This window comes from Balaenoptera physalus (assembly GCF_965194825.1).
Source record: "Balaenoptera physalus genome assembly, chromosome: 19".
Taxonomy (NCBI): domain Eukaryota; kingdom Metazoa; phylum Chordata; class Mammalia; order Artiodactyla; family Balaenopteridae; genus Balaenoptera; species Balaenoptera physalus.
Window position 1 is genome coordinate 60686669 of NC_138900.1, and position 26327 is coordinate 60712995.

The 26327-nt window shown below is 43.5% G+C and overlaps 1 protein-coding gene and 1 long non-coding RNA gene across 2 annotated transcripts in view; one reads left to right on the forward strand and one right to left on the reverse strand.

Annotated features, from left to right (window-relative positions):
- The window catches only part of CDYL2 (chromodomain Y like 2), a 175496-nt gene extending 155088 nt beyond the window's left edge, over window positions 1-20408 (reverse strand). Inside the window, exon 1 of the mRNA XM_082439077.1 lies at window positions 19975-20408. Coding sequence (XP_082295203.1) covers window positions 19975-19998 — 24 coding nt within the window. The 5' untranslated portion in view covers window positions 19999-20408. The remainder of the gene's footprint in view (window positions 1-19974) is intronic.
- The window catches only part of LOC309649344, a 979232-nt gene that overhangs the window by 773065 nt on the left and 179840 nt on the right, over window positions 1-26327 (forward strand). The gene's annotated exons all lie outside the window — the stretch shown is intronic.

Here is a 26327-nt window from a genome sequence, read left to right on the forward strand (position 1 = left end):
AGGAACAGGAAACTTTCTCAACATGGTAAAGAGCATTTATGAAAAATACACAGCCAACATCATATTCAGTAGTGAAATATTGAAACTTATTCTCCTAAGATAAGAAACAAGACAACAACACCCACTTTCTCCACTTCTTTTCAACATAGTACTAGAAGTTCTACCCTAAGTATGAGACCAAAACCACAGGCAACAAAAGGAAAAACAGATACTTCATTAAAATTACAACTTTTGTGCATCAAAAGACACTGACAAGAGACTGAAAAGACAACCCATAGAAAGCAAGAAAATATTTTCAAATTATATATCTGATAGGGGTTTAATATCCAGAATATATAAAGAACTCCTATAACTCAACAACAAAAAGACAAACAATCCAATTCAAAAATGAGCAAAAGACTTGAATAGACATTTCTCCAAAGAAGATATACAAATGCCAATAAGCACATGAAAAGATGTTCAACACCATTAGTCACTTAAGGAAATGCAAATCAAAACCACAGTGAGATAACATTTCTTAACTACAAAGATGTCTACATCTTCTTTTTAAAAGTAAAGCAACAAGTACAAGTAAAGATGCAGAGAAATTGTAACCCTCAATATACTGCTGGTGAGAATGCAAGATAGTGTAGATGTAGTGAACAACAGTTTGGCAGTTTCTCAAAAAGTTAAACAAAGAATTACAATATAACCCAGCAATTCCACTCTTGGGTATATAACCAAAAGGACTGAAAAAAAGAACTCAAACAGATACTTGTAAGCCAAGCTCATAGCAGCATTATTCATAATAGCCAAAAGATGGAAACAACCCAAGTGTCCATCAACAGATGAAGGGATAAAAAAATGTGATATAACTGAAATACTACAGGATATTATTCAGCCACAAAAATGAATGAAATTCTGACTACACACCACAACGTGAATAAACCTGGAAAATACTACAGTAAGAAAAAAAATCCAGACAGAAAAGGCCGTGTACTACATGATTCCATTCATATGAAATATCCAAAATAGGCAAATCCATAAAGACAGCAGATTAGTGGTTGCCGGGCTAGGGAAATGGGGAATGACTACTTAATAGGTATAGGGTTTCCTCTTGGGGTGACAAAAAAAATGTTCTGGGGACTTCCCTGGCGGTGCAGTGGCTAAGACTCTGCGCTTCCACTGCAAGGGGCATGGGTTTGATCCCCGGTTGGGGAACTAAGATCCCACATGCCACGTGGTGCAGCCAAAAAAAGAAAATAATAATAATAACAACAACAACAACATAGCAGGATCACAGGACTCTTGATACAATGCTCCATTCATGAAGGCCAGCTTCCTTTTAAAAAAAAAATGTTCTGGAGCAAGGCAGTGGTGATGGTTGCACAATAGTGTGAAAATACTAAATGGTACTGAACTGTATATTTAAAATTGTTAAAATGGCAAATTTTATGTAATCTAGGTGATTCTTAAACAACACAGGTTTAAACTGCACATGTCTACTTATACATGGATTTTTTTCAATAGTAAATACTACAGTACTACACAATCTGAGGTTGGTTGAATCCACAGATGTGGAACCACGGATATGGAAGAACCACAGAGAGGGCCAACTCTAAGTTACACATGGATTTTCAACTGCGTGGAGGGTCAGTGCCTCTAACCCTAGCATCATTCAAGGGTCAAATATATATATTTTACCACAATTTTTAAAATAGTAAAAAAATATATATGTAAAACTTTGACGTCCAAAAAAAGCTAGTAAATCCTTCAGTACATTTATTCTACTGTTTTTCTCTTTCTACTTTATTAATGTTTTTGTTTTTATTTACACTTATTCCTTTTTTATCGTTTCCCTTTATTCATTTTGTTATTCTTTTTCTAACTTTTTGAAATGAATACTGACTTTATTCTTTTGTTTTTAATGTATGTGTTTAAGGTTAAAAATGTTCCTCTAAGCACCCACTGTACAGAAGTTCTATGAATACTGTTTTCATTCATGTTATTTTTAAAATATTCTGCAATTCAGGTTCTGGTTTTCCTTAAGACTAAATTAATAACAAGTCCACTGTCCAAATTACAAGAAGTGACCTTTGCTGACAAAACCAACAATTATTCTAGGTAATACATTTAAAGTACAGTGCTAAATAGACTAGATATATCCAGGAGAGAACAACCAGGAAGGTAAAGGATTGGAAAACACATCCAATAAGAGCAGGAAAAAGAATACAGTGATGCTTACTCTGGAGGAGAAAACAGCCCTAATTTCAAGTAGCCCAGACTTTTCTGGAATACTTGGAAGACTTCCACAAGCACCTTTTATGCTCTAGGTGCTGGAGATACATCACTGAACCAGATGTGACCCTGCCTCCAAGAAGACAGTCCTTAAATAAGTACAAAAATAAATGACTGATTACAAGGACCAACGCTGTGGAGGAGAAGCACAGGATGCTCAGAGAATACATAACAGGGAGGTCTACTGTGGTCTGGGGGTCAGGCAAGGCATCCTTGAATCAACTTTAGAGCTGACAGGGGATGGAAAAGGAGACCAGGCTGGGCCAGGGGCCTCCCAGGCACAAGAAACAGCATGAGTAAAGAAAGGTCTTGAGGCAAAAAACGTTTGGATGCCTGAAAACAGGCAGCAAGAGTGGTGCACAGAGAAGAAAAGGGAGAGTCGTCTTAGCTGAGCCTGGAAAGGTAGGCAGGTTCAGATCATGTTAAGTATTTGGAATTTTTGCCCTCGAGCAATAGGAAGCCATTGAAGACTTCAGGAAGAAAGTGACATGTTCAGAATTACCTTTTCAAACAATCACTTTGGATACAGTATGAGAACAGAGAGTGGCAAAGAGGAAATGTTGGGAGTCCAGTTAAGAGGCTATTGTTTCTTCCAGAAGGGAGAGAGGGATGGCTTGGACTAGAATGGCAGTAGGGGAAATGGAGCTACCTAGGAAATGAAACTGATAGCTCTTGGTGACTGAATTCACAGCTCTCGTCAACAGGTAGAAACTGCACAAGAAGGCAGACCTTAGCTCACTGTAACAAGGCATTTTCCAACAGCTATGCCAAAATGGAAGAGGCTGCCCTTCAAGACAGAGCACCTTATTTCCTGTGAAAGTTTTCTAGGAGAAACGGGGTGATCATATGTGAGGGATGCATGTGCTGGTTGAGGAATCAGACTAGGTGACATCTAAGACAACCCGACCTCTAAGACTCTTTCCTTTTTTTTTTTTCCTGGCCATGCCGCACAGCATGTGGGATCTTCGTTCCCCAACCAGGGATCGAACCCATGCCCCCTCCGGTGGAAGCACGCAGTCCTAACCACTGGACTGCCAGGGAAGTCCCTAAGACTCTTTTCTAAAATCAATAGAAATGTCAGGCCATCTGGACAACTCAATGTAAAACACCTAGGAAAGAAATAAATCATGTGTGTTTGTGTATGTATATGTATTGTCTCATATCTCGGTTTTCCTATCTATTCAAACTGAGTTTCTTCTAGAAAAGTACATGGATAAATGATTGTCGGTACTTTACAGCTTGTCATGCAGATGGTGAAAAAAATTGTACTACTTCTCTCTTTCTGGTTCTTTGTATTCAAGTATTGATATAAAGCTTCAACTTATTTGTACATATCATCTTAATTTTAATAAAGATTAGAAACATGTAGAAAACAAACCTATGGTTACCAAAGGGGAAAGAGGGGGGAGGGATAAATTAGGAGTTTGGGATTAACATATACACACTCTGGAGGACTATATAAAAAATAGATAACCAACAAAGAACTACTGTATAGCACAGAGAACTATACTCAATATTTTGTAACAACCTATAAGGGAAAAGAATCTGAAAAGAATATATATATATATGAATATATATATATATATGAATCACTGTGCTGTATGCCTGAAACTAACACAACATTGTAAATCAATTATACTTCAATAAAAAAATAAAAAAAGAATCGTGAATGTTCTGTTAATATATTCTTTTCAGCCAAGTGTACAGACCTGTCTACTAGAATCTGGGATTATTTACCTCACCCATGCGAAGCCTAGCTGTTTTGAGGACAAATCCATACAACCAAGGCACCATTGTCCAACAGGCACCACAGTATATGGCAGTAAAGAAAGAGTTTCAAGGACAAAATCCAAGGACAAATCCATACAACCAAGGCACCATTGTCCAACAGGCACCACAGTATATGGCAGTAAAGAAAGAGTTTCAAACACACCATCCTGCCAATTCCAATCATGACGGGATGCAAACACCATGCCAACCAAAACAAAACAAAAACAAAACAAAACAAAAAGCATGTGGAAAAATGCACAGAGACTCATAAATATGCTGAAAGAATGAAACGACACTGACCAAGAAATGTTACCAACTGCCCTCAAAACCAGTCTTCTCCTCAATGCAAAAGCCTGAGTAAGGCCGACCAGCACCAAGGCCACTGAAATTGGCTCCTCCATCATAATTACTAGGTGGCAGAGCCATCACTATTTCTGAAGCAGCATGACTTAAAGCAGTGTTGAAAAACATCTACTCAGACAGACTCCAATGGAAGATTTCCCGTCCCAATTAACTCACTTCACAGGAACTCCTTCAAAGGCCAACGCACAGGCTGGCCTGTGTCATCCCTGTCCTGAACAATACAACATACATAATTATGTTTCATGCTATAAGTATGAGGAAGCAGAAAGATTTTCCTGTTCCTTTTCTTGTTTTTGGTGTAACACCCACTGACCTATACCACCTGGGATTCTGTGTAAAGCACAGGTGCAAAAGAGTGCTAGAGCAGAAACACCACCTAGTAACAAAAGGAGGGAAGTTGAAAGGAAAACTACGGACATCTTATAATTTATCAAGAGATGAGTACCTCAGATGACCTCGTGTAAATCTTGGTTTTACCATCTGGTGGCTGTGAGCCTCAGTTTCTGAATCGTAAAGTGGGGATACTACTAGTACGAATCCCATAGGAAGAACTAAATGAGGTAATGCACATGACGATTTACACAGTGTCTGGCACACAGGATATACTCATTAAACATTATTTTTACTGTTTTTACTATTATTAATAAGACTATTTTATACAAGAATCATAGGAAGTTACACTTCAAAAACCTCTTTATACATCAACCAGTATCAGAGATCAGGTTTCTTCAAAAGATATACCAATTCATTAAGTCAAAAGCAAATGGGATTTGCACCAGCTTCCCAAAAAGTCAATACCATAGACATAGCCACACAAGAGTTGGAGAGTGGGGGGATAATAAAACATAGAAGTGCCTCAAGATTTCAAAGACTTTGGAATCACTGCCATGTTTGATAACCAAGACAAGAAAACAATCTGTGACAATCCTACATGGTACTAAAATATACATCAATTTTGGAGAGAAAATTAGGTCAATAATTTGAAGAAGATACATTATGTTTTTACATCCCAAAGGCAGCCATTGTGTGGTTCCTTTCCCCTTTCTATTAACTGCAAGACCCTTACCAAAGTCTGTTCCACAAACCACCATGTGTACCATATTCTGCAAAGTGAACGTGGTTTTAGGTGGCAATGCAGACAAGTAAACACAGCAATGTAAATATCAGGACACTAAAATGCTACCCATTCACTTTTTAATGCCAAAGGAGTTTGGGATTCCGTGAGTTGATCTGACTTCCAACAGTTCATAAATGAGTCTGGATTTCCAGGAAAAGTTTAGATATCAAGTGCTCCCCATAATGTCAAGGCCTGTGATGTCAGTCGGTGAGGCAGGTCCTAACCCCATTCTCCATCAACAAGAGAATTAAACAAGACTCAAGGCTGTGCTGAGCCTCACTGGCCTCCTTTACTAAGTCTTGCGTAAGAAAGCGATAATGACATCAAGATTTCCAAGGCGACTCTCCAGAAGAGTCTAGGAAGATATCATCTCTGTCTCATGGATGACACACTCAGATTTTAGTGAAGACAAACAGCCACTTTTAGCATCTCAAGCACTTGTCTCCTTCAAAAGAGTAAAAGAGTCCCTCAATTCTGATCACTTGTTGGAGATGTTAGTGAAAGACTGAGCAGAGGACTTCAAAACTCTCATCCAACTCCAAGATTCAATAATCCTTTGAATACAAGACTGTATTAGCTTTACTGATAACATAAAGCCGAATGCTGTCAGTGAGTTTTGCTTATGAGAAACCAAAATTATTATTAATTGAACAATAAAGACATAGAAAATAGACTCAAGACTTAGACACCCTTAGGAAAACTGAAAGATTGAAAATGACTTCAAGCTTCCTACAAAACAGACTGTAGAAATATCTGAGACAATTTCAACTTTCATGTAAATGAAAGACCTGGACAGATTAATTCTTTCATTAGATTGTTTTCTGAGTCTTGCACTGTGCTAGGTGCTAAAGATGGAACAAGTCAGAGGGAATCCCTGCCCTCTCAAAACTTACAACGCAGTGGGAGATTCAGAAAATAAGTTAACAAATTACCACCTATTAACATGAGTGCTGTGATGAGAGACGAACAGGGTTCTACAGGAGCCCAAAGAAAACCCTTGATGAGTCGGGGAAGTTTTGCCAAGAGCAACATCTCAGCTGAGACCTAAAGGTTGAGCAAGAATTAAGGAAGCAAAATTGTGGCAGGGTTGGTAATGAAGAGCGCCCAGTCACTTGGGAGGGTGTGATTAAAGGACACTACCTGGAACATCCAAGAACTGAGAGCAGAGCTCTCTGGATGGAATATATGCTGTAACTGGAGAACTAGCAGATGAGAAGGGGCCAAATCACAAAGAGCCTATACATCACTTAAAGATACTTCACCCGGAGAGACATTGTAAAATGGGGATTTTAGAAAGAAATCTGGGTTTCCCTGGTGGTGCAGTGGTTAAGAATTCGCCTGCCAATGCAGGGGACATGGGTTCAAGCCCTGGTCCGGGAAGATCCCACATGCTGTGGAGCAACTAAGCCCGTGCGCCACAACTACTGAGCCTGCGTCTAGAGCCTGCGAGCCACAACTACTGAGCCCTCATGCCACAACTACTGAAGCCTGTGCACCTAGAGCCCGCGCACCCCAACGAAGAGTAACCCCCCCGCTCGCTGCAACTAGAGAAAGCCCACACGCAGCAATGAAGACCCAATGCAGCCAAAAAATAAATAAATAAAATAAATAAATTTATCAAAAAAAAAACCCTTTAAAATAAAAAGAAAGACCTTTGTGAGCGCAGTATGGAGAAAAGCTGAACTAGATGCATAGATATCAGCTGAGAGGTAGCAGAGTGACTGAAACAATGGGAGTTGTCTCCTGAATTAAAGTGGTGAGAGTGAATATGAAGAGAAAAGGACGGGCTCAAGAAATATTCAGGATGCGGCTTCAACGGAACATACATGATGACTGGGCAAAACAAAGGAGGCCATATTTCTAGCTATGGAACAGGTGGATGGAGGTACTATTGAGGCTAGGAACAACAAAAGGAAAAACACGTCTTACATAGGTTGAACATAAGTTCAATTTTGGATATATTGAGTTTAAAGAGCCCAGGAGGGTTAGATGGATATCATCTCTGGAGCTCAGGGAAAAAACAAAAAAACAAAAAAACAGGCAACGTGTCAGGGACTTGGGCATCACCCATATAGTCACTGTAGCACAAGAGAAAACAGAAGACCCCTGGGTCAACACTATTAAGAAGCTCCAAGTTTCAGGAACAGGCAGCAGAAGATGAGGACATAAAGGCAACTGAGGAGTGGGAGAGCCAGTCAAGGAAAATGTCTCAAGAATAAGGGGTGGAGACCCAATAGAAATGACGGCCTGTGAAATATCTCCCCGCATGTGGTCCTACGCTGCACGCTGTAGGGAGAGAAAAGGAATCACAAGCACCATCCCAGCACATGGCCAGTGTGTCAGTACTCAAGACCTGGGCTGCCCCAAGAAGCTGTCAAATGACAAATGATGTCTTTGGGAGGAACCAATAACCTAAAATACAACCTAGGTGACAGACATGTATTCTGGTGGATCCAGAGCAGACAGATTCTCCGATCAGTGAACAGCAAGAACTGATGGTACTGGATAATGTGATACTCCACCCAGGTCCCCTTTCCAGGGTCGATGTGCCCATCCCCTCAATTCTAGGAATATCCGTGCTGCTAAAGACTCACGGATGTGCCCCTCAAAGGGAACTGCCCTCCACCACAGGCAGCTGCCCTGCCCAAGAATACATTCCCCCCACCGCCGCCAAGGGGCAGCCTACCAGCAACAGCTGGCTGACTTAGGGATACGAAAATCCAGTTCCCTGGCCTCAATATGGTACGTTTCTGAAGAGCCATCCCAGCTCCCAAGCCTTCCTGAGGATCCGCTGAGACCTCAGTTGTAACCTCACTGCTGGTCTGCTTCACCATCTGTCCCATCCTGCATTCCTCACTTCCTGACAGGTGTGTCTCCCAAGAGCATCCTTCAGTAAACCCTCTGGATACAATTCTCCAGTTCAGAGTCCAGTTCTAGGCAGACCAACCTAAAACGGATAGTGCCTATCAAACTGGGCCACAACACTGAGGCTTGAGTAGAGAGGCAGAGCTGCCCACGGCAGAGGTGGTTGCATACTGGAGGGCGGTCTTTGTGTGCGTCAGCGTGAGAGGGGCTCTGTCACATGCAGCACTTAACAGAGAATGGCCACTCTCAATCCAGTTGTCACCCACAATGAAGGACAATGACTTGAATGCCTGAATTCACCTTGAGGGGCTTTTGTTACCTAACAAACCTATATAAGATCTGGTGGAAGGCAAAATGGAAACTTGAATTTCAAGGACAACCTGAAGTAATCTTAGAAAAGGGAGAGAGGCAACAATAAAGGACGCTCACTCAAGAGAAAGCCGAGGTGGCCGAGAAGCATAGGTTTTGAATATTTTCAATGACTCACTCAACAAATATTTATTGAAAGATTACTATGTGCCCAACAAAGTGCCACGAGTCGAGAATACAATCATGGAAAATACAGACATGGCCCCTGCCCTCACAGAGCTTAGAATCCAGCAGAAAATTCTGGAGTTCGGGAATGGAACCCTTTTCCCCCATCAAAATGGTTCCAGGAACCTAACACATAAAATCAGATTCATGTGATAACTTCTTAGTGGAGATGTCTTCTGTAAGTGTAACATGACACTTTCTTATCACTGAGTTAACTCGTGAGAGCGATAAAGCCTATTCTGATTAAGAGCAAAGTTTTTAAATGAGGTCTGAGGATGTCACTGTCTTCCTATGACAGCCTCGGCAATTTATTTCCGCATGTGGTTTGCTTGTCCGTAAGAAAACAATCTCTGATTTGCTATGAAAAGCAGCTGCAAGTGGTATCAGATTTGGTTCGGTTTCATCATCTCGCCTTGCAATCTCAGGGTGTCCTTCACTCTAACTGATCCTGAAGTCAGATGTTTGTTTCATGGTTGAACCTTTAACATACAACTGCTCACATTCTTCCTCTCAAATTTAAAAGTCAGGGCAGAAGGACCCAGAACTCTCAATAAACCCCCCACCACCACCTTGTATACAATTTAAAGAGACAAAGCTTTAGACATTCAGTTATTGCCACACACTGATTATTACACCAGGTCTAGAATATTCACCACCGCACCACCTGAACCTTGAGAGGTATTTAATGGAGTGAGGTGCATTGTGCTACAAAGCGTGTTTGCTTGTACACTTTCACGTGAGGAGATATGAACAGGCCTAACAATTTTTAAGAACGTTGCAGACCTACAATGTTGCTAATACAGTGCATTTACTGGAAGTTCAAGTTATATGTCCAGAGATGGCAAGAAAAGCTGTATTCTTAGGTCTGCTCGCAAAAAACAGTTGAGCTGGCTGCCCCTTTTAACATACTAAAAACACTGCCTTGTGTTAAAAATGTGGTATATAAGCATATGTGGGCGTTAGGTTTTTTTCACGATCACATTCTGAACAGCAGTTTAAAAGACGTTTGAGGCTGCAGCCCCACCATCTAGCATAGTTCTAGGCACGTAGTTACCAAACAATAAATATCTGATTGGTGGATTACTGAACAAAAATAACTATTTTTAAATAAAATTCAAATCCAGCATTTATATAAGATCCATGGTTTATGAGCAAGAGCCCTTGAGATACAATTTTTAGAACACTAGACTGAAAGACAAGGAAATGAAAATCAAAGAGGAAAATTCCCTGATCACGAATCTGAGAGTAGGGTGGTGGCCCCTCGGCGGGGGAACTCCTGGTGTGGCAGAGTGTGGCCCAGGGCCCCAGTCCCGCATACATGTCCCTCCAGTCTCCACAATGATGCTTCTGTAAGTCACTTAGAAAGCAATGTGGTGATGGATCGACGCTGGGGGGATTCCAGGAGAGACGGGATGACTGGAGTGAACGAAGAATAATTTTTTTTTTTACTATTTAACATTTTATTGATAAAAATATCTATGATTATAAGTTGCATTAGGTTTTCTATTATAAAACACATGGTTAAGAGAAAGCAGGACATAAAATGACAAACTTAAGGCTCTCCCAGGCTTCCCAGGAACCCGATCACAGCTTTATATAGGCCTGGTCAACAGATGGGCATTTCACCAGAGTGATAGGACCTTTGGAGGCATCTGCTTCCACCCAGTGGCGCAGGCTAACTGGGCAATGTCAGAGGGAGACAATTAGCTGGGAGGAGGGACAAGAGGCATGGATCAGGACCCAGAGGAGCTATTCCACAACCCCCATCACTCACTCAACTATCAGAGCAGAGGCTAACTCAAGGCTGGGGCGAATTTCAGACCCACAGGAGGCCTCCCCAGGGGTCCAACACCACCTCTGCCTGCCATCCCGAGCATGGCTTCCAGAGAACGACTCCAAAAGACAAAGAAATGGTAGGATTCTTGGAGCTCTGAGCTTGCCCATCTTCACATCTACATAAAAACAAGATGATGACAGGTATCAAGAAGTACGGTGTTTATGTGAAGAAGTAACAAGACTCAATCAGAAGGAAGAATTTCAAAAATAGAAGAGCTCTCATTTCACGGCAGAAGCCATCAAGGTTCAAAAAGACTGAAAGATCTAGCTTCACAGTGTTACCAACTGGTGGTATGCGGACAAGTACGCGGACTGTATCAATCAGGGTTCACTCAGAGAAGCTGAACCACTAGGAAATATACATTAAGAGATCTAACAAGGAACTGGCTTATGTGGTTGTGGAACTGGCTAGGGAAGTCTAAAGTCCATAAGGCAGGTCATTAGGAAGGGAAACCTGGAACTCTTCCAGGCAGAAGCTGCTATCCACAGATGGAATTTCTTCTTCTTCAGGTAAGCCTCCGTTCTTTTCATAAGGCTTTTCAACTGACGGAATCAGGTCCACCCAGATTATCTAGAATAATCTCCCTTAAAGTCAACTGATTATGGACCTTAATCACATCTACAAAATAACCTCAGAGCAACACCTATTTTAGTGTTTGACTGAATAACTGACACATAAAACACCATCACATTCATTTATCAATAGCACCCCAGTGATCTCTCCTCTCAGAGAATTGCTAGTGCCACAAACCCATTAATGAAGAACTTTATCTCCTGGTACTCAATATATCAAGACCTTTTCCTTGATTAAATTTTATTTTGAAAGGTTCTGGGTGACAATATTAAACATGCTCTACTTTTTTTCTCCAGCTAAAATTACTGAAGACATTGGACCCAACTGTCAGAGTTCAGCAGGAGAGAGGTTTGTAGAATTCATGGAAAATCACTTCTTCTAAGAATGTAAGTCCAATAGCCCAAAGTGCATATCACTATTTTTTGTTATCCAAGTCATCCAAAGTAGCAGAGCATGTGTAGAACTAGGAGAATGGAGATGGCTGATCTATTCTCCCAGTTCACCCCTCGATACCACACTCACTCTCTCCTCACTATCAAACTCAAGATTCTTTTTTTTTAATTGAAGACTAGTTGATTTACAATGTTGTATTCGTTTCTGGTGTGCAGCACAGTGATATATTCTTTTTCAGATTATTTTCCATACAGTTTATCATAAGATGTTGTAGATAGTTCCCTGTGTTATACAGTAGGACCTTGTTGCTTATCTATTTTATATATAGTAGTGTGTATCTGCTAATCCCAACCTCCTTACTTATTTCTCCCCCACCTCTTCCTTTTGGTAACCATAAGTTTGTTTTCTATGACTGAGTCTGTTTCTGTTTTGTAAATAAGTTCATTAGTACAACTTTTTTAGACTCCACATATAAGCAATATCATATGATATGTCTTCCTCTGTCTGACTTACTTCACTTAGTATGATAACCTCTAGGTCCATCCACGTTGCTGCAAATGGCATTATTTCATTCTTTTTTATGGCTGTCACACTCAAGACTCTTAAAAGTGTTACCCATGTAAGATGTCTCTACATCCACATTCCCCCCCCCCACACACACACACCCCGTTCACTGTCACACTGCAGTCAAGTCCTCCCACCAGCACACTCTATGGAATAGATGCCCCTTAAGGTTACCAATGACTTATTGGTTATTACACCCAAAAGACCCTGTTGACCCTTCTTTCATGAAATGCATTTTCCACTGCCTTCCATAACAGCAAAGCCTCTTGTTTTTCCTTCTACCTCTCTTGCTATTCCGTGTAAATCTGATCTTCTTTCTCTTCTTCCATCCTGTAAATGTCCACTTTCTCCAGTCCTCCTCCATTGGACCCTCCTTGTGTTTATACCCTGTCCTTTGGCTTTCATTATAATCTATACACTAATGATTTCCAATCTCTATCTCCATGACAGATAATGCTTTTGAGTCTCAGGCTCACATGACCTACTGCTATGAACATCTATACCTGGATGGCCCACAAACACTCTGAACTCATTGTCCCTTCCACCGTCCCCACTTCCTCCACTCAATGCTTCTTCCTCGGGTCTCTACCTCCATGACTGATTCCACCATCCACCTAATGGACCAAAACAGAAACCACGAAGTTATCCCACAACTCCTGCCTTTCCCTCAATCCCTACATACTGTCAGTCAAGTCTTACTTGAGCAGGGAAGAGGAGAGTACAGCTGAAAATCACATTTTCCAGCCTCCTTTGCAGCTAGGTGTGACCATATAATTATTCAGGCCAATGAGATGAAAGCAGGATTGCATGGAACTTCCAGCAGCTGTTTATAGAGGATGACTCAACTTTTGCCCCTCCCTCCCTCCCTCCTGTTTCCTCCAATCTCTTACACAAAAGATGGCTAGAGCTCCATGGCCACCTTAGATCACCTCTTACACAAAAGATGGCTAGAGTTCCATGGCCACCTTAGATCAAGCAGTGACCTTAAGGGTAGAAGCCACAACTGAAGATGAAAGAGACAGAAGGAGCCTGATACCCTGAGAAGTTCATGGAGCGTCACACTAACCCTGGACTGCCTAACTCCAAGTGTATTTCGTGTAAGAAAATAAACCTTGTTTAAGCCACTGTTACTGTACATTTTCTATCATAAGCAGCCAAACAAAATCCTGACTGGTATACCAAATTATGTCGATTCTTCTTAAATCTTTCAATTCCAACCATTTCTCTCCATCTCTACTACCACTCCTTTGGTTCAAGTCACCAATGTCAGTTGTTTCAATTACTGAAAGAGCATATTAACTGGTCACCATACTTGCAGTCTTCCTCCAAACTAATCCACTGTCCATTTCTGAGGGGCAATCTAAGATTATGTATTAATAGTGTTAAAAATGTTAGCATTCTTCAACCTAGAAATTTCACTTCTCAGAATTTATCCTCAGGAAAATAATAAGATAGGAAGACAAATAATTATGCTCATGGAGGTTAATAACAGCAATATTTAAATGGTTTATAAATGGAAAAAAAAATCTAGATGTCCAACAACAGGGGATCAGTTATACACAAAATAGTGCATCTATTCAACTGAAAATTGGCCTGTCATTAAAAATCACGATATAGAGTAATATTTTAAGATAGAAGGAAATGCTCATTTTATATATATATGTATATATATATAAAAAAGGGTTATAAAACAATATGTACCCTATGTTCCAATTTGATATTTTAATTACATAAATACGTATAGAAAGTAATTTCACTCTTATATTTGTATCTACACCAAGAAAGCTATCATTTTAATTAATTCAGATATCACATTAGTATTTAATAAACATCAAGTGTACGCTAAATGTATAATAATAGTTATCTTAGGTATTATAATTTTTTTCTTTATGCTTGTATTTTTCCAAGATGCAAGAATAAACATAAATTGCTTTCAAAAACAGAAAAAATAAATATTCTCAATAAGTCCTGCAAACCTGATCATGCTCATTTCCTAGTTCAAAGTTCTCCACAGTCATCACTTCCTCTGGAAAGCCTTCTCTCATTCCCCCAAGGCTGGTCCTCCCATGGTCCTAGAGAACCCCATCTTGCCCTGTACTAACACTCTTCCCACTGCACTGCAAACTGCCTATTTTCTTAACTATGTCTTGCACTAGACCATAGGTCCAGGGAGCACAATCTCATGTTTCCCTAGTATAGTGCCTGGGATATATTTGGTGTTCTATTTATGTGAAATGAGCAAATGAACGATGGTGTTATGAACCATCAGCCACATCTACACCTCTCTTCACCATCCAAGAGATGCCGAAGGACCCACATCTTTGGAAACTAAATGTGTCTCCAATACTTAAGATCTTTGCTAGTTACCATGCCTGAAGCATCCCTTATCAATTGATCAGGCTGCAAGAAGCCGTATAAACTCCTTTCAGGGACAGTTTAAGCCCCTGAAGAAATGATCTTATGTGATGAGGAATGACTTCACATAAAAGTCTGTACTACTTGAAAACAAGCTGATATCTACCCACATGGGATAATATAAAATAACTTTCAAAAGCTGGGAGAATCATACACCAATTCAATATTCCTCAGGTACCTACCATGTGCCAAGAAATCAATTCAACTCATCCGATATATTTTCTTTGATGATATTTGCCTCTGCAAATACTGGTACAGAGATTCAAGAAGTTTTATCACTGACCATTTGTTCTGTGACTACACGTTTCACCTCAGGCACGAGTGGTAAGTAGGAGAATATGCCAATATAACAAGTTGTGTTGATTCTTATGCGATTTTCATAGTTTGTTAATACTTTTAAGCAATCATAGGAAAGAGCTCTCACAAGGAAAGAGAAAAACAAAGATGTTTGAAGACCTTACAACAAACCTGGAAACAAACTCAAGTGCCTTCCTTTAATATGAGTAGGGGCTGATCGTGGCATCAAGCACTACTACCTTTCCACCACCTTAACTTGCCTAGCAATGCTGCAAATTACAGATGAAGAAGCTACAGAAAGATTTCTCTCTATACAGATGAATGCAGAGGGCTACGCTCTGGGCCAGATTTAATTTCAGTGAAAATGGTCTCTATTAGAAGAGAATGACATCTGTGAGCTACAGAGAGAAGAAAGAAGCACAAGCCCAATTTGAAGGCTGTAAAGGATGGACTGACCTGGTGAGGGCAAACACCAGCCAGGTGGAGATTTAACTGAGCTGCATTTTTATTAGATTTGGTTTTGTTTTTGTTCCTGGTTACGAAGTTCCAAATGTTTTCAGCAGTCGGCCTCAATCCTGTTTTTCCCATAAGCCTGTTATTTTCAGTGCGTGATTTTGCAGGACGCAGGGTGCGTATGTAGCGCTATAGCGGAGACACCAGTGTTCATCATTGCAGCAGCATCGATTTTTAACTAGAGTAAATTTCTCTCAACAAAACTAAAATCCTGTTATTATTGTTATTTATTTTATTTGGAATGAAATGAAATCAGTATTTTTTAATATATATACACATTATTATGCACGTATTATATAAACATATATGTGTATATATTATATATGTATGATATAAACACATACGTATTTATTAGATATGGATACATGCATGCATGTCAATCCACCCCCCCCAAAAAAAAAACCACATGGCACATTTGATCCTTTTAAGATAGAACTTTGGGAAATATAAATCAACAGAATGTTGACAAACATCAGGAACTGCCACTGCTAAGTCCATCTCGATAAATTTCAACTTGGCCGCTACTGACCTTCTCTATAGACATACAGCATTCTCTTTGAACATTTTTGCCAACAAAGTGGAGACCTCTCCCATAATGTCAGCTAATTACACGAGAGAGAGTATAAAATACCACCCAAAAGCCACATGGAAAGCCACATGGTTGAAGCTTAGATGCATTCAATGAACGCATCTTTTAGTGAGTAACCGTCTAGCTCTGTGGAAGACGACTCAGTCAAACTTCCTTTCAGAGAGAACTGAGAGCCACCCCTACACATGGTATTACCACCACGAAGAGACCACAAGCCAGAGAAGAAAAGAGAAGAGAGAGTAGCGCTCAACACAAGCATAACAAGGTCAGCCAAGGTACTTTATCTGTACTTAAGTCAGTCTTCTGTTCAGTGATTCAGTGAACAAGTATTTGCATGTGCAAGGACACAGAGATGGACAAGACAACTGGGCTCCTTATTCCACTGATTATGTCTTCATGATATCCAAGCATCTTAGCGAATGTTGACGAGCATCCTGGGGCTACAAACTCTAATGCCTACTGGAGCCAGATAAGTAATTTAAGAGTGAAGCAGAAAGGGTACCTGGTAAGAGGGAGCACTGGGACAATTATAAACTAGGCATCACATGCCCCATCTAAGGGCATTCAAATCCAGTTCTCTTATCTACCATCAAGGTGAGGCAAAACACACAGATAGCCTAGACGTGGCTCACAGATTACCATTTTATGACTCTTACGTTTAGCAAAATGTAGACCAGGGCATCTGGATAAGGAATTTCATTTTGCATCTAGATTATCTGATTTTAAAATGCTCAACCCATATTTAAGATCACCTTCCTATAGGTGATGGCTATAATATACCGGACGATGATGAGAACTCTGCTCTAAGAGAAATAATCTATCAAGAACCAAAATTTTGGAAACTGAGCTTGATTCCATATTTCTTCATTATGACTGAAGAGTGCCATTACATAAACAAAGTTTTCATTTGTTGGTGTCTTTAAAATTACCACCTAGTCCTTAAAAGACGCTATTCAGGGAAGGTTTACTCTTTACAATTTCATTGTCTGAAGCACCAAAGAGAAGTTGAAGAATCTCTACAATCCAAATCACATCTTCACCATAAAAGGTCAAGGAGAGTGTCAGCAGACACACAGGTGAAATAAATCAATTACAAATGTAATAGTTCTTGCCCACTCAAAATGTGGGTTCTTGGTCAGAGGTTACAAGAAGCCATTTTATATACCCCTGAGTATAACATTTAATTAAAGTAATATCATAATTGAGAATGGTATCAGTTTTCCTCTTTTTGTTTTCTTTAAAGGTCAATCAATATACTGGATATTCCAAGATTTGTCCTTAAATCAACATCCTATTTTTTACACAGACAACAGTTTTACAGTCACAAATATATATGCTAATGTACAGTTAGCACTTCATAATTGTTTTTAAAGCTAAATTTGGTCAACAAATTAAATTCCTCAGTATGTGTTATGTAATGTAGACACAAGCTATAAAAATGTTGACATTGGTTATATACTCGTAATGCAATTTAGCCCTTTTAGTAATGACTGTGCAAATAATCAGCCACAGGAAAACTATTTTACATCTAGTACAATTACCTACCATCACAGAAGTAATTATTATTATTGTCTTGTTTACTGAACTTCAATAAGAACTCGGTGAGGTGCTAAGATACTTCCAAGGCCGGTGTGAAAACTCCCCTCTTAACAGACTCAACTGGCAACTATAATTACCAATGTTAAGGAGAGCATTTCAGATGATCATTAAACAAGAAATTATCCCCAGAAGGTTTATAAGTTCCAAACTTTAAATGGAGAAATACTGACAGCTCCTAACGTGTCCTCTTAATTCCCTCTTGATGCAGCTTTTCACCAGGCAAGGTCAGCAGCTCTAAGATGACTCAAGATCAATGGGTAGAAAAATCCATACTCCCAGCGAGATGAACTTTGCCCCTGAACAATATCTACTTTTGGCCAATGTCCTAATAGTGCTGGTTATACTTCGGGAAGCTCAATCAAACATCCCATTTTACTGTGCTTCAACTTTCTTGATTTCAGAAATTGCTCCACCATCTTGAAATAGGCAAAAGTGCTTGGATGACCTGTTGGGCACAATCTGCCAAAGTTCTTCACCAGGTCTCTACCCAACTTCATCTCCTCTGTCAGCACAGGGATGAGGAAGGCAGTAGGGTAGAGAAGAGGTCAACTTGCATCATTCTTTCAAGGAACCCAGGAACATCTTAGCTGGATGGTTGGGCCCCAGCAAATACCATGGGGTTTCAGTCAATATGTCACCAGTGCTGTGGTCATCTGAATGCTTGACTGGGGCTGGAGGTTCTGCTTCCAAGGTGGCTCACAAACACAAGCTTGCTAAGCTAGTGCTGGTTGTTGGCAGGAGGTCTCAACTCCTCACCACACGGACCTCTCCATAGGACTGGAGTGTCCTCTCATGACACCTGAGCCCACTAGTGGTCCATGACTGCGCCTCACCAAGTCCAGAATCATCCAAAAGACCCTGGTCGCACAGGAAGCTGAGACGCCACCTTGCCTGTTCTCCACTCTTCCTCTCTCACACCCACCAGCAAACCCACCATCTGAAAAAGCTTCAGCTGTCCAGAAAGCCCAGAGGAAAAAGCTCACTGTGGGTGAGTCACCCTTGGGGTCTCCTACCCAGAAGGCTAATTCCACCCCTTGGGCTGCTCATCTCAATTTAACCAAAAGCCTTGAGAACCAGGGCTAGTGTTAATAGACTTATGTGCAGGGGAGTCCAGGTCCAGGCTGAACTCTGACTTGCTTCTTGGAGAATCAGCAGGCCTTCGGGTTGAAGATGGAAGGTCTCTTAGCCTGAACCTTCTCTTGGGGCCAACAGCTCTTTCGGGCATTCTCCCCAGGGAAAGGGGGTTGCTTCTTGTTTTGTCCACTTGTCGGGAATCCAAAAGCAGTAACTTGTGTCCAGAGCTAGTAAAACCTAGCTCCCAGAGGCCATGGCTATTTCTCCACTGTTTCAAAGATGCCAGACTAATGTGTTCCTTGAGCACTTTTGAGACGCTTTCAAAGTATCCGATGCTGGCCACTAACCTGTGTGGACCTGGAGACAGGTATCCACTGAGGGTGACGTAGAGCGTTGGGAGCTGGGCTCACATCCCATGTCCTCTAGCAACGTGCTACCACCCACCTCCGCCTTCCATGTGCTCTTCCTTCCACCGAAGGCCCTCTACAGCGCCCCCTCTCGCCCCCAGTGAGCACGACACCCGCAAGGACCGCCCCCACGCCCCAGCCCCGAGCCCGTGGCGGGGGCAGCAGGTGGGAGGAGGGGGGAGGTGGCCTGGTGGCCCCGGGGAGCGGTTTGGCGGGTGCCTTCCGAACTCCCCACCCGGCCTCCCCCTCCATGGCCGCCCCCCCAGGACCCCGCCTCGGCCCGGCCGGGCTCCGCTCCGTCGGCCCGCCCCCATTCCCTCCCGCGCCCCCGGCCCAGCCCGGGCCGCGCACCCCCGGCCCCGCACCCCCGGCGGCCGCCGCGCGGCCCCCCGCATTCCCGGCACGTCCGGCGCCGACTTTTACCTGTACTTTCTGCACTCGAGGCGGCTCGTCGGGCGAGAAACACCTCCCCGGGACCGCTACCTCCCCCGCCCCGGCTCCGCCCGGCTTCCTCCTTCCCCTCCAAGGCCGCAAAGTAGATGGAGTAAGAGAGTGTGTGTGCGAGAGAAAGAGAAAGAGGGAGCGGGCGCGGGCGCCGCGGGAGGGCGGGCGGGCGGCGGGCGGGAGGCGCGCCCGGCCCCCGCCGCCCTCCGGCCGCCGCCGCCGCCGCCTCGGCAACTCCGGCTCGCGCCTGGCCCCGGCCCCGGCCCGGTCCCTGCCGCCCGCCGTCCGCCCGCCGCCCGCCGCCCGCGGGCTGGGGCCGGCCCGCGCACCCACGTCCCCGTACCTCGTAAAGGTCCCCAGAAGCCATGCCAGGCTGCGGAACTTGGCTCGCCGGGTGTGCGCGTCTGCTCGCTCGCGCCCTCCGTGCGTGTGCGCGAGGGGGGCAGTGTGCGCGTGTGTGTGTGCGCGCGTGTGTGTGTGAGTGTGTGTGTGGTGTGTTGAGTAAACTGTGTTTTTGCAGAATGACAGGCTTGGGGGCTGCCTATGCGCAGAATCAGAGCGGGCGGCGGCGGGGCTGGCGTAACCGGCAGCGGCGGCGGCGGCGGCGGCACGAGCGCGGGCAGCAGCGACGGCCGCGCAGCGCGCCCGGGAGGCACAGACGCGGCCCGAGCGCCGCGGCCCCCACGACCCCGCGACCCGGCGGCGGTGGCTGCGGCGGGCAACGGCTCGCCCCGGCGCCGCCTGCAGGAAGCCGCCCCGCGCCCGCCGCCGGCCCGGACGCTGCTGCCACTGGGCGAGTCCCCGCCCCCCGGGAGCCCGGCCCGGCCCCCCGGGCGGGGGGGGCGGGGGCGGCTGCCCGGCCGCGCCCCGGGGGACCAGTCCCGGAGCCGGGGAGCGCCCGGGCCCGCCCCGCACCCCCGGGCCAGCCCCGGAGGCGGCCGGCGGGGCCCCCCGGGGGTGGCGGGCCAGGTGCCCGCCGGGCGCACCCGGCCCCGGCTGCGAAGGGGCGGCCGGAGGCAGGTAGAGGGCTTCGGGGCGCGGCGGGGAAGGGGCCGCCGGCAGGCTCGGCCGGCCCGGGGTCCTCCCCTCTCGCCCCCAACCCCCGCGAGGGAGTGGGCGCCGCCCGAGGAGACGCGGCCCCTCCCCAGCTGCATAGCCCCTCCCTCCAGTCTGGTTAGTGAGATGTGGAGGCCACAGGAGGAGGGACGCAATGGCCCATCCAGAGGCGCCCGAGAGAGCCAGGACTGCACCCCGGTCAACCCTGGAAAGTCTTTAGAGCCGGGCGTGGCCTTCCCTCAACCACCCCCAGCCCCCATTCATTCACTCATCCATTATTCAACAAACATCTTCCAATGTCTACCCAACTGCACCGTGTCCCTGGTAGGCACGACAGGGACCCTGCCCACAAGGGAGTTTGAATCCAAGTGGAGAGATGAACCATGCGCATGTGAGGCGGATTCAATCGCTCAGCCAAAAGGAGCTCCTACTACGTGATAGGCTCCAGAGCTGGAGGGACTCTGAAATCCAAACGAGTTCTTAAGTTATCTCTTCCTACTTCATTGTGGACAAGTGGTCACCTTTCTGTTTAAAGATAAAGTTGACTGAGGACCTGGGAAGGCAGGCTGTTCTGAAATTGGATGAAAGGTCTTCCTCATCCTAGCCCAAAAAATGCCCAGTTGGTCTCTTTCTCCTGCTGTGATGTGGACTTAACTCACATCCTCCCTCCGTCTTTTCCTATTTGTGAGACTTTGGACAAGTTACTTTACCCATCTGAGCCTTGCTTTCCTTATCTCTAAATTGGAGATGGTAATACACATCTAAGGTGATGTGAGAATTGAAGAGAGGATCTCTGTATACATGAAGTGGCCTAACCCAGCAGAATTCCATAAAGTTATTTGTGTCTGAACTTGAACGCTGAACTGCCCTTATAGAGAGGGAGATGGCAAAGGGGAATTATAACAAGAGGAAGGGTTTAATCCAGACATTATCAAATTTTTAAAAGTCACCAAATTTTTCAATTTAAAAAAATTCCACAGAATCTGGACCACAGGGTTTTCATGTCTGGCTCATTCCAGGACACATGAGTTTGCATATGCTGTTCCCTCTGCCTAGAATGTCCTTCCACACTGAATCCATCTGAAAAACTGTTCCTGCAGCGGTTTGTTTATCTTTGTATCACAAGCATGGCAATGTGATCACTATTCCTATTCCTGGCAGAGTGGGTACACAATGAATGTTTGTAGATTATACCAATACAACAGATTTTATACCAATTTGTAGTTAAAATCGCATATTACTATGATGGAGGGGGAAGGGTGAGGGTGTGGAAATAAATAAAGTGTATTTGGTTTAGAAACTGTGGAGATTGTCATAGCAGTTCTCTTCCCTTTTCGTACTGATATTTTCCCCATGGTCATTGTTTTAAATAATAATATTAATAATAAGCAGTTCTCTATCTGTAGGTCACAAAACAAATTATAATGATCCTTAATTTGTACTTGGGAATAAATGCACCACCATAGCATGAGGATGTAATTTGGAAGTAGAAGACAAGAAAGAAACTGGGTTTGGAAATAATACACTCAGCCAAATTTGAATATATAATCAGTAGTTTTACAAAAACACCAAAAACTTCACTTGTGCTGGCCAAGAACTCCCTGGGGATGTGAGCACAGTTTGAAAAAACCTTCGTCTAGACAACAATTGTTTACGGAGTTCAGAGAAGGAGATATTAACTGCGGATTGGCATGCTCGGGGAGTACTTTATGGAGGAGATAGTGTTGTAATGGACCTCGAAGACTCATAGAAAAGGAGAGACTTTGGAGAAAGAAGTAAGTGTAGATGGTAGGCAGTGCTGCAATGGGATGGGCATTAGAAGACTAGAAGATTGATTCGTGGAAGTCACAGCACATTGGATAATGAATGTGGCTCTGTTCATGGAGAGTCTTGAATACCAAGCTAAGAAGTTTGCAATTTAGCTAGTCCGCAGTGGAAAACTGCTTGAAGACTTTTGAATCCATCAAAAGCATGTGGCAATCAAAAGTTGTGTTAGAAGACAAATTCTAGAAGAAATATGAAAAATGGACTGCAGGGGTTGAGGTTAGAGGTAGGGAGACCAGTTGCAGTGGACCACGGTGGTAGAGGTAGAAATGAAGAAGAAAAACTGGATTTACAAGATGTTCAGAAGGAAGAACCCGCTGGCCACAGACTTTCCTTATGGTTACTCCACCTACTTCCATGAAGTATTTGATCCACATCAACAGGACTTGATGACTAACAGGATGTGTGTGTGTGTGTTTGGAATTGAGGGAGGGGGTGAGCAACTAAGGAAAGAAAGGATACAGAGATGACTAAGGTTTTAAACTGAGTGACTGAACGCCCCATCCATCATAACACCATTTTATTTTGAGCTTGCCCCCAGACCATTGCTGGCTTCTGGAGAAGCTTCCTAAAGGATGAAGAGAAGGTTCTTCACCCTCTGTGGGAAGGTCAGCCCAACCAATGGACAGAGCTGCTCCAGGTTCTTCGGATGACATACAACCCTTGTTGCTCATGGAGAATGGAAGACAACTACTATCTTCCACAAAGTGGGATAGACTCTTCATACTAGTCATAATCAAGGACAGCTGATAGAAACTCAAACTAATTTAAAACTAAGAGAGAATTTATTGACTCACATAGATTAGAAAAAGATGGAATTGCTCTCAGCGTTGGCTGGATTCAAGATCTCAAAGGATATAAAATGGAGTCTCTCACTCTGCCTCTTCCCCCCCCCATGCTGTACCCTTTCCTGTTGAAGATGGACTTCCTCCAGGCATCTGAGAATATGGCACCTGGCAGCTCACATCATCCCAGCTTAGAGACCTCATAGAGTATTTCGAAATCCCAGGGAAAGGCTCTGCTTGGCCGATGTACATCGTATGTTCTTGTGTTGGCCCAATTACTGTAGCCAATCACTGACAGTGCTCAGCTTAAGTCACATGCCCACCTATGGGGTAGGAAGAGTGGAACGACAGGCAGTTTTACCAGCATTACCTGCTTGGAATTGAGGACGAGCAGAAGCCCAAAGGAACGGGGGAATGGATGCTGGGAAGATGGATATTCACTATATGCTAGAACAAGCCTGGGGCAGAAAGGGAACTTAGAAGCAAGGGCAGTGGCTGCCTAGAACATGGCCTTGCAATAGACCAAGAACAGCCAGTTTAATATCCAAGGATAGATTGTATCCACTGCCCTGACAGAGCCACTGCCACATTAGAAAGCGGCAATCTTCTCCTTCTGATATCACTTGAGACCTGATCTTGACCTCCTGTATAGTGAGGTGGTTGAACATTTCTGCTCTAGATTCAGATCGCCTGGGTTCCAATTCCTGCCCCATCACTGCTATATGTATGCTATGACGCTCTTTACTTGACCTCTCTGGCCTTCCATTTCCAAAAGTATTTGTTATTTATTGCTACACGATAAATTATCCCCAAAACTTAGTGGCTTAAAACAAAAGGTATTTCTCATCTCACAGTTTCTGTAGGTTAGGGATTCAGAAGCAGCTTAGCTGAGCCCACACTCAAGGAGAGATGAATCAGCTTCCACCTTCTAGAGGGAGGACCATCAAAGAATTTGTGGACATATTTTAAAACCACCACACTACATCTGTAAATTGAGGTGATAGATAACCCATAGAGTTTTTGGAGAATTAGATAAGATAATCCATGCAAGGCACCTGCCACTAATAACAGCTGAATAATGGTATCTGTTATGATTAATATTACAACTACTACTACCAGTTTCAAACTTGTATGTGTCCCTAATATCTTTGAATGTTCAAGATTCCTGTAGAAAGGCATTAAATCAAATAAAACCTTCAAACTGAGTATTGTTTTCAAGCCACATAGAAACCCTTGTTACTAACTAAACTTTATTTTTAGCATTAATTTTAAAACATTTTACTTCAAGGGTAATAATAATGATAATAACAATAGTAATTGAAGTCAAGTCATACTTATTCAGTGTCTACAGCATGTTAGTTATTATTCTCACTGAACAAAACTAAGCTCCCTGCCCTCAAGGAGCTTACAGTACAGTGGAGGAGACAGTGAAGAAAACAAGAAAACAACATACGTATGTAATATTATTTCACGGACTCATAAGAACCACAAAGAAAAATGAAGCCAGGTAAAGAGACAGAAAGGAACTGAGACGGGTGTATGCTTGGAAGAGCATACTGGTTTAGATAAGGTGGTTAGCTAAGACCTCACTAAGGTGATGACATTTGAGCTGAAACCCAAAAGAAAGTGCAAGAGAACACAAATCAAATCAGAGGACAGAGAATGTCAGAGAGAGAAAACAGCAAAGGCAAAGCCCTGGGGCTGAAGAAGCTTGGTATGTTCAAGGTCCAGCCGTTAAGCAAGGTGGCTGAAGCTGAATGAGCAAGAGCACAGGTAGAGGTCAGCCCGAGAGCTAACCAAGGACCAGATAGATGATAGATAGATAGATAGATAGATAGATAGATAGATAGATAGATAGATAGATAGGACCTTGAGGGCCATGTAAAGAATTGAGATTCCACTCTCAGTGATGTGAGAGGTCACTGGGGAAGCTGTGAACAAGGGGATGATATGGTTGGATCACTTGACTCCTGGGTAGAGACTGGAATGTAGAGGAACAAGAGGGCTGCTGGACACCATGCCGGAACTCGTGGTGTGGACTAAGAGGGAAAGTGTCAAGACAAAGAGAAGTGGTTGGATGGGAGGAGTAGAGGGGGATAAGTGGGCTATGAGGAATGTAGAAGAATCCTAAATTTTTGGTCTGAGTGTCTGGGAGAATGGAGGTGCCATTTACTGAGATGTGGAAAACTGGGGAGAAATGTACTTGGTAGGTATTTGTATTTGTATTAGGCCTGGGTGTGGGGAAATCAATAGTTCAGTTTTAGAACATGCTAATTGTGAGGTATGTTTAGACATCCAAGTGGCCATGAGTGGGGATTCAATAATGTGAATCAGAAACTGAGGCTAGATATGGTGGCATGGCAGTGGTCAGCACACTGACTGGTAAGTGTGGTAAGGGCTGGGCACAGACCTGGAAGGAAAGGGGGCCTAGGATGGAGCCCTAGAGCAGTTTAGCGTTTAGAGGTCAAGAAGAGGGTGAAGAGCCAGCAAAGGAGTCTGAGAAGCGGTGATTGAAATAGGAGGGAATCAAGAGAGTGCTGTGTCCCAAAGCCAAGTGAGAGACAGAGGACAGATCATTAAGTGTCTGTGGGAGGCTGGGTGAGAAGAGGACGGATCGTAGCATCTGGCAACGTGGAGATCTTTGGTGGCCCTGACAGGACCCGTTTTGGTGGAGCAGGAAAGTTGAAAGTTAGACTGAAGTGAGTTCAAGACACTTAGGCAGAGAGGAAGTACAGATGGTGAGCACAGGTGACTCATTCAAGGCCTTTTGCTATAAACAGCAGAGAAGTGGGTCAGTAGATGGAGGGGGGCATCAGATGCAGGAAGGGTTTTTAATACAGACGATATGACAACATGTCTGTAGAATGATAGGAATGACACAGTAATGAGGAGGAAATGGTTATGCAGTAAAGAGAAGAATTGCAGGAACAGGGTCCTTGAAAAGGCCAATGGAGAAGGGATGCAAAAGGCCAAAGTGGAGGGGCTAGACTTAAGAGCACAGAGTCCATCTGTACTGGGTTGAATAGTGTCC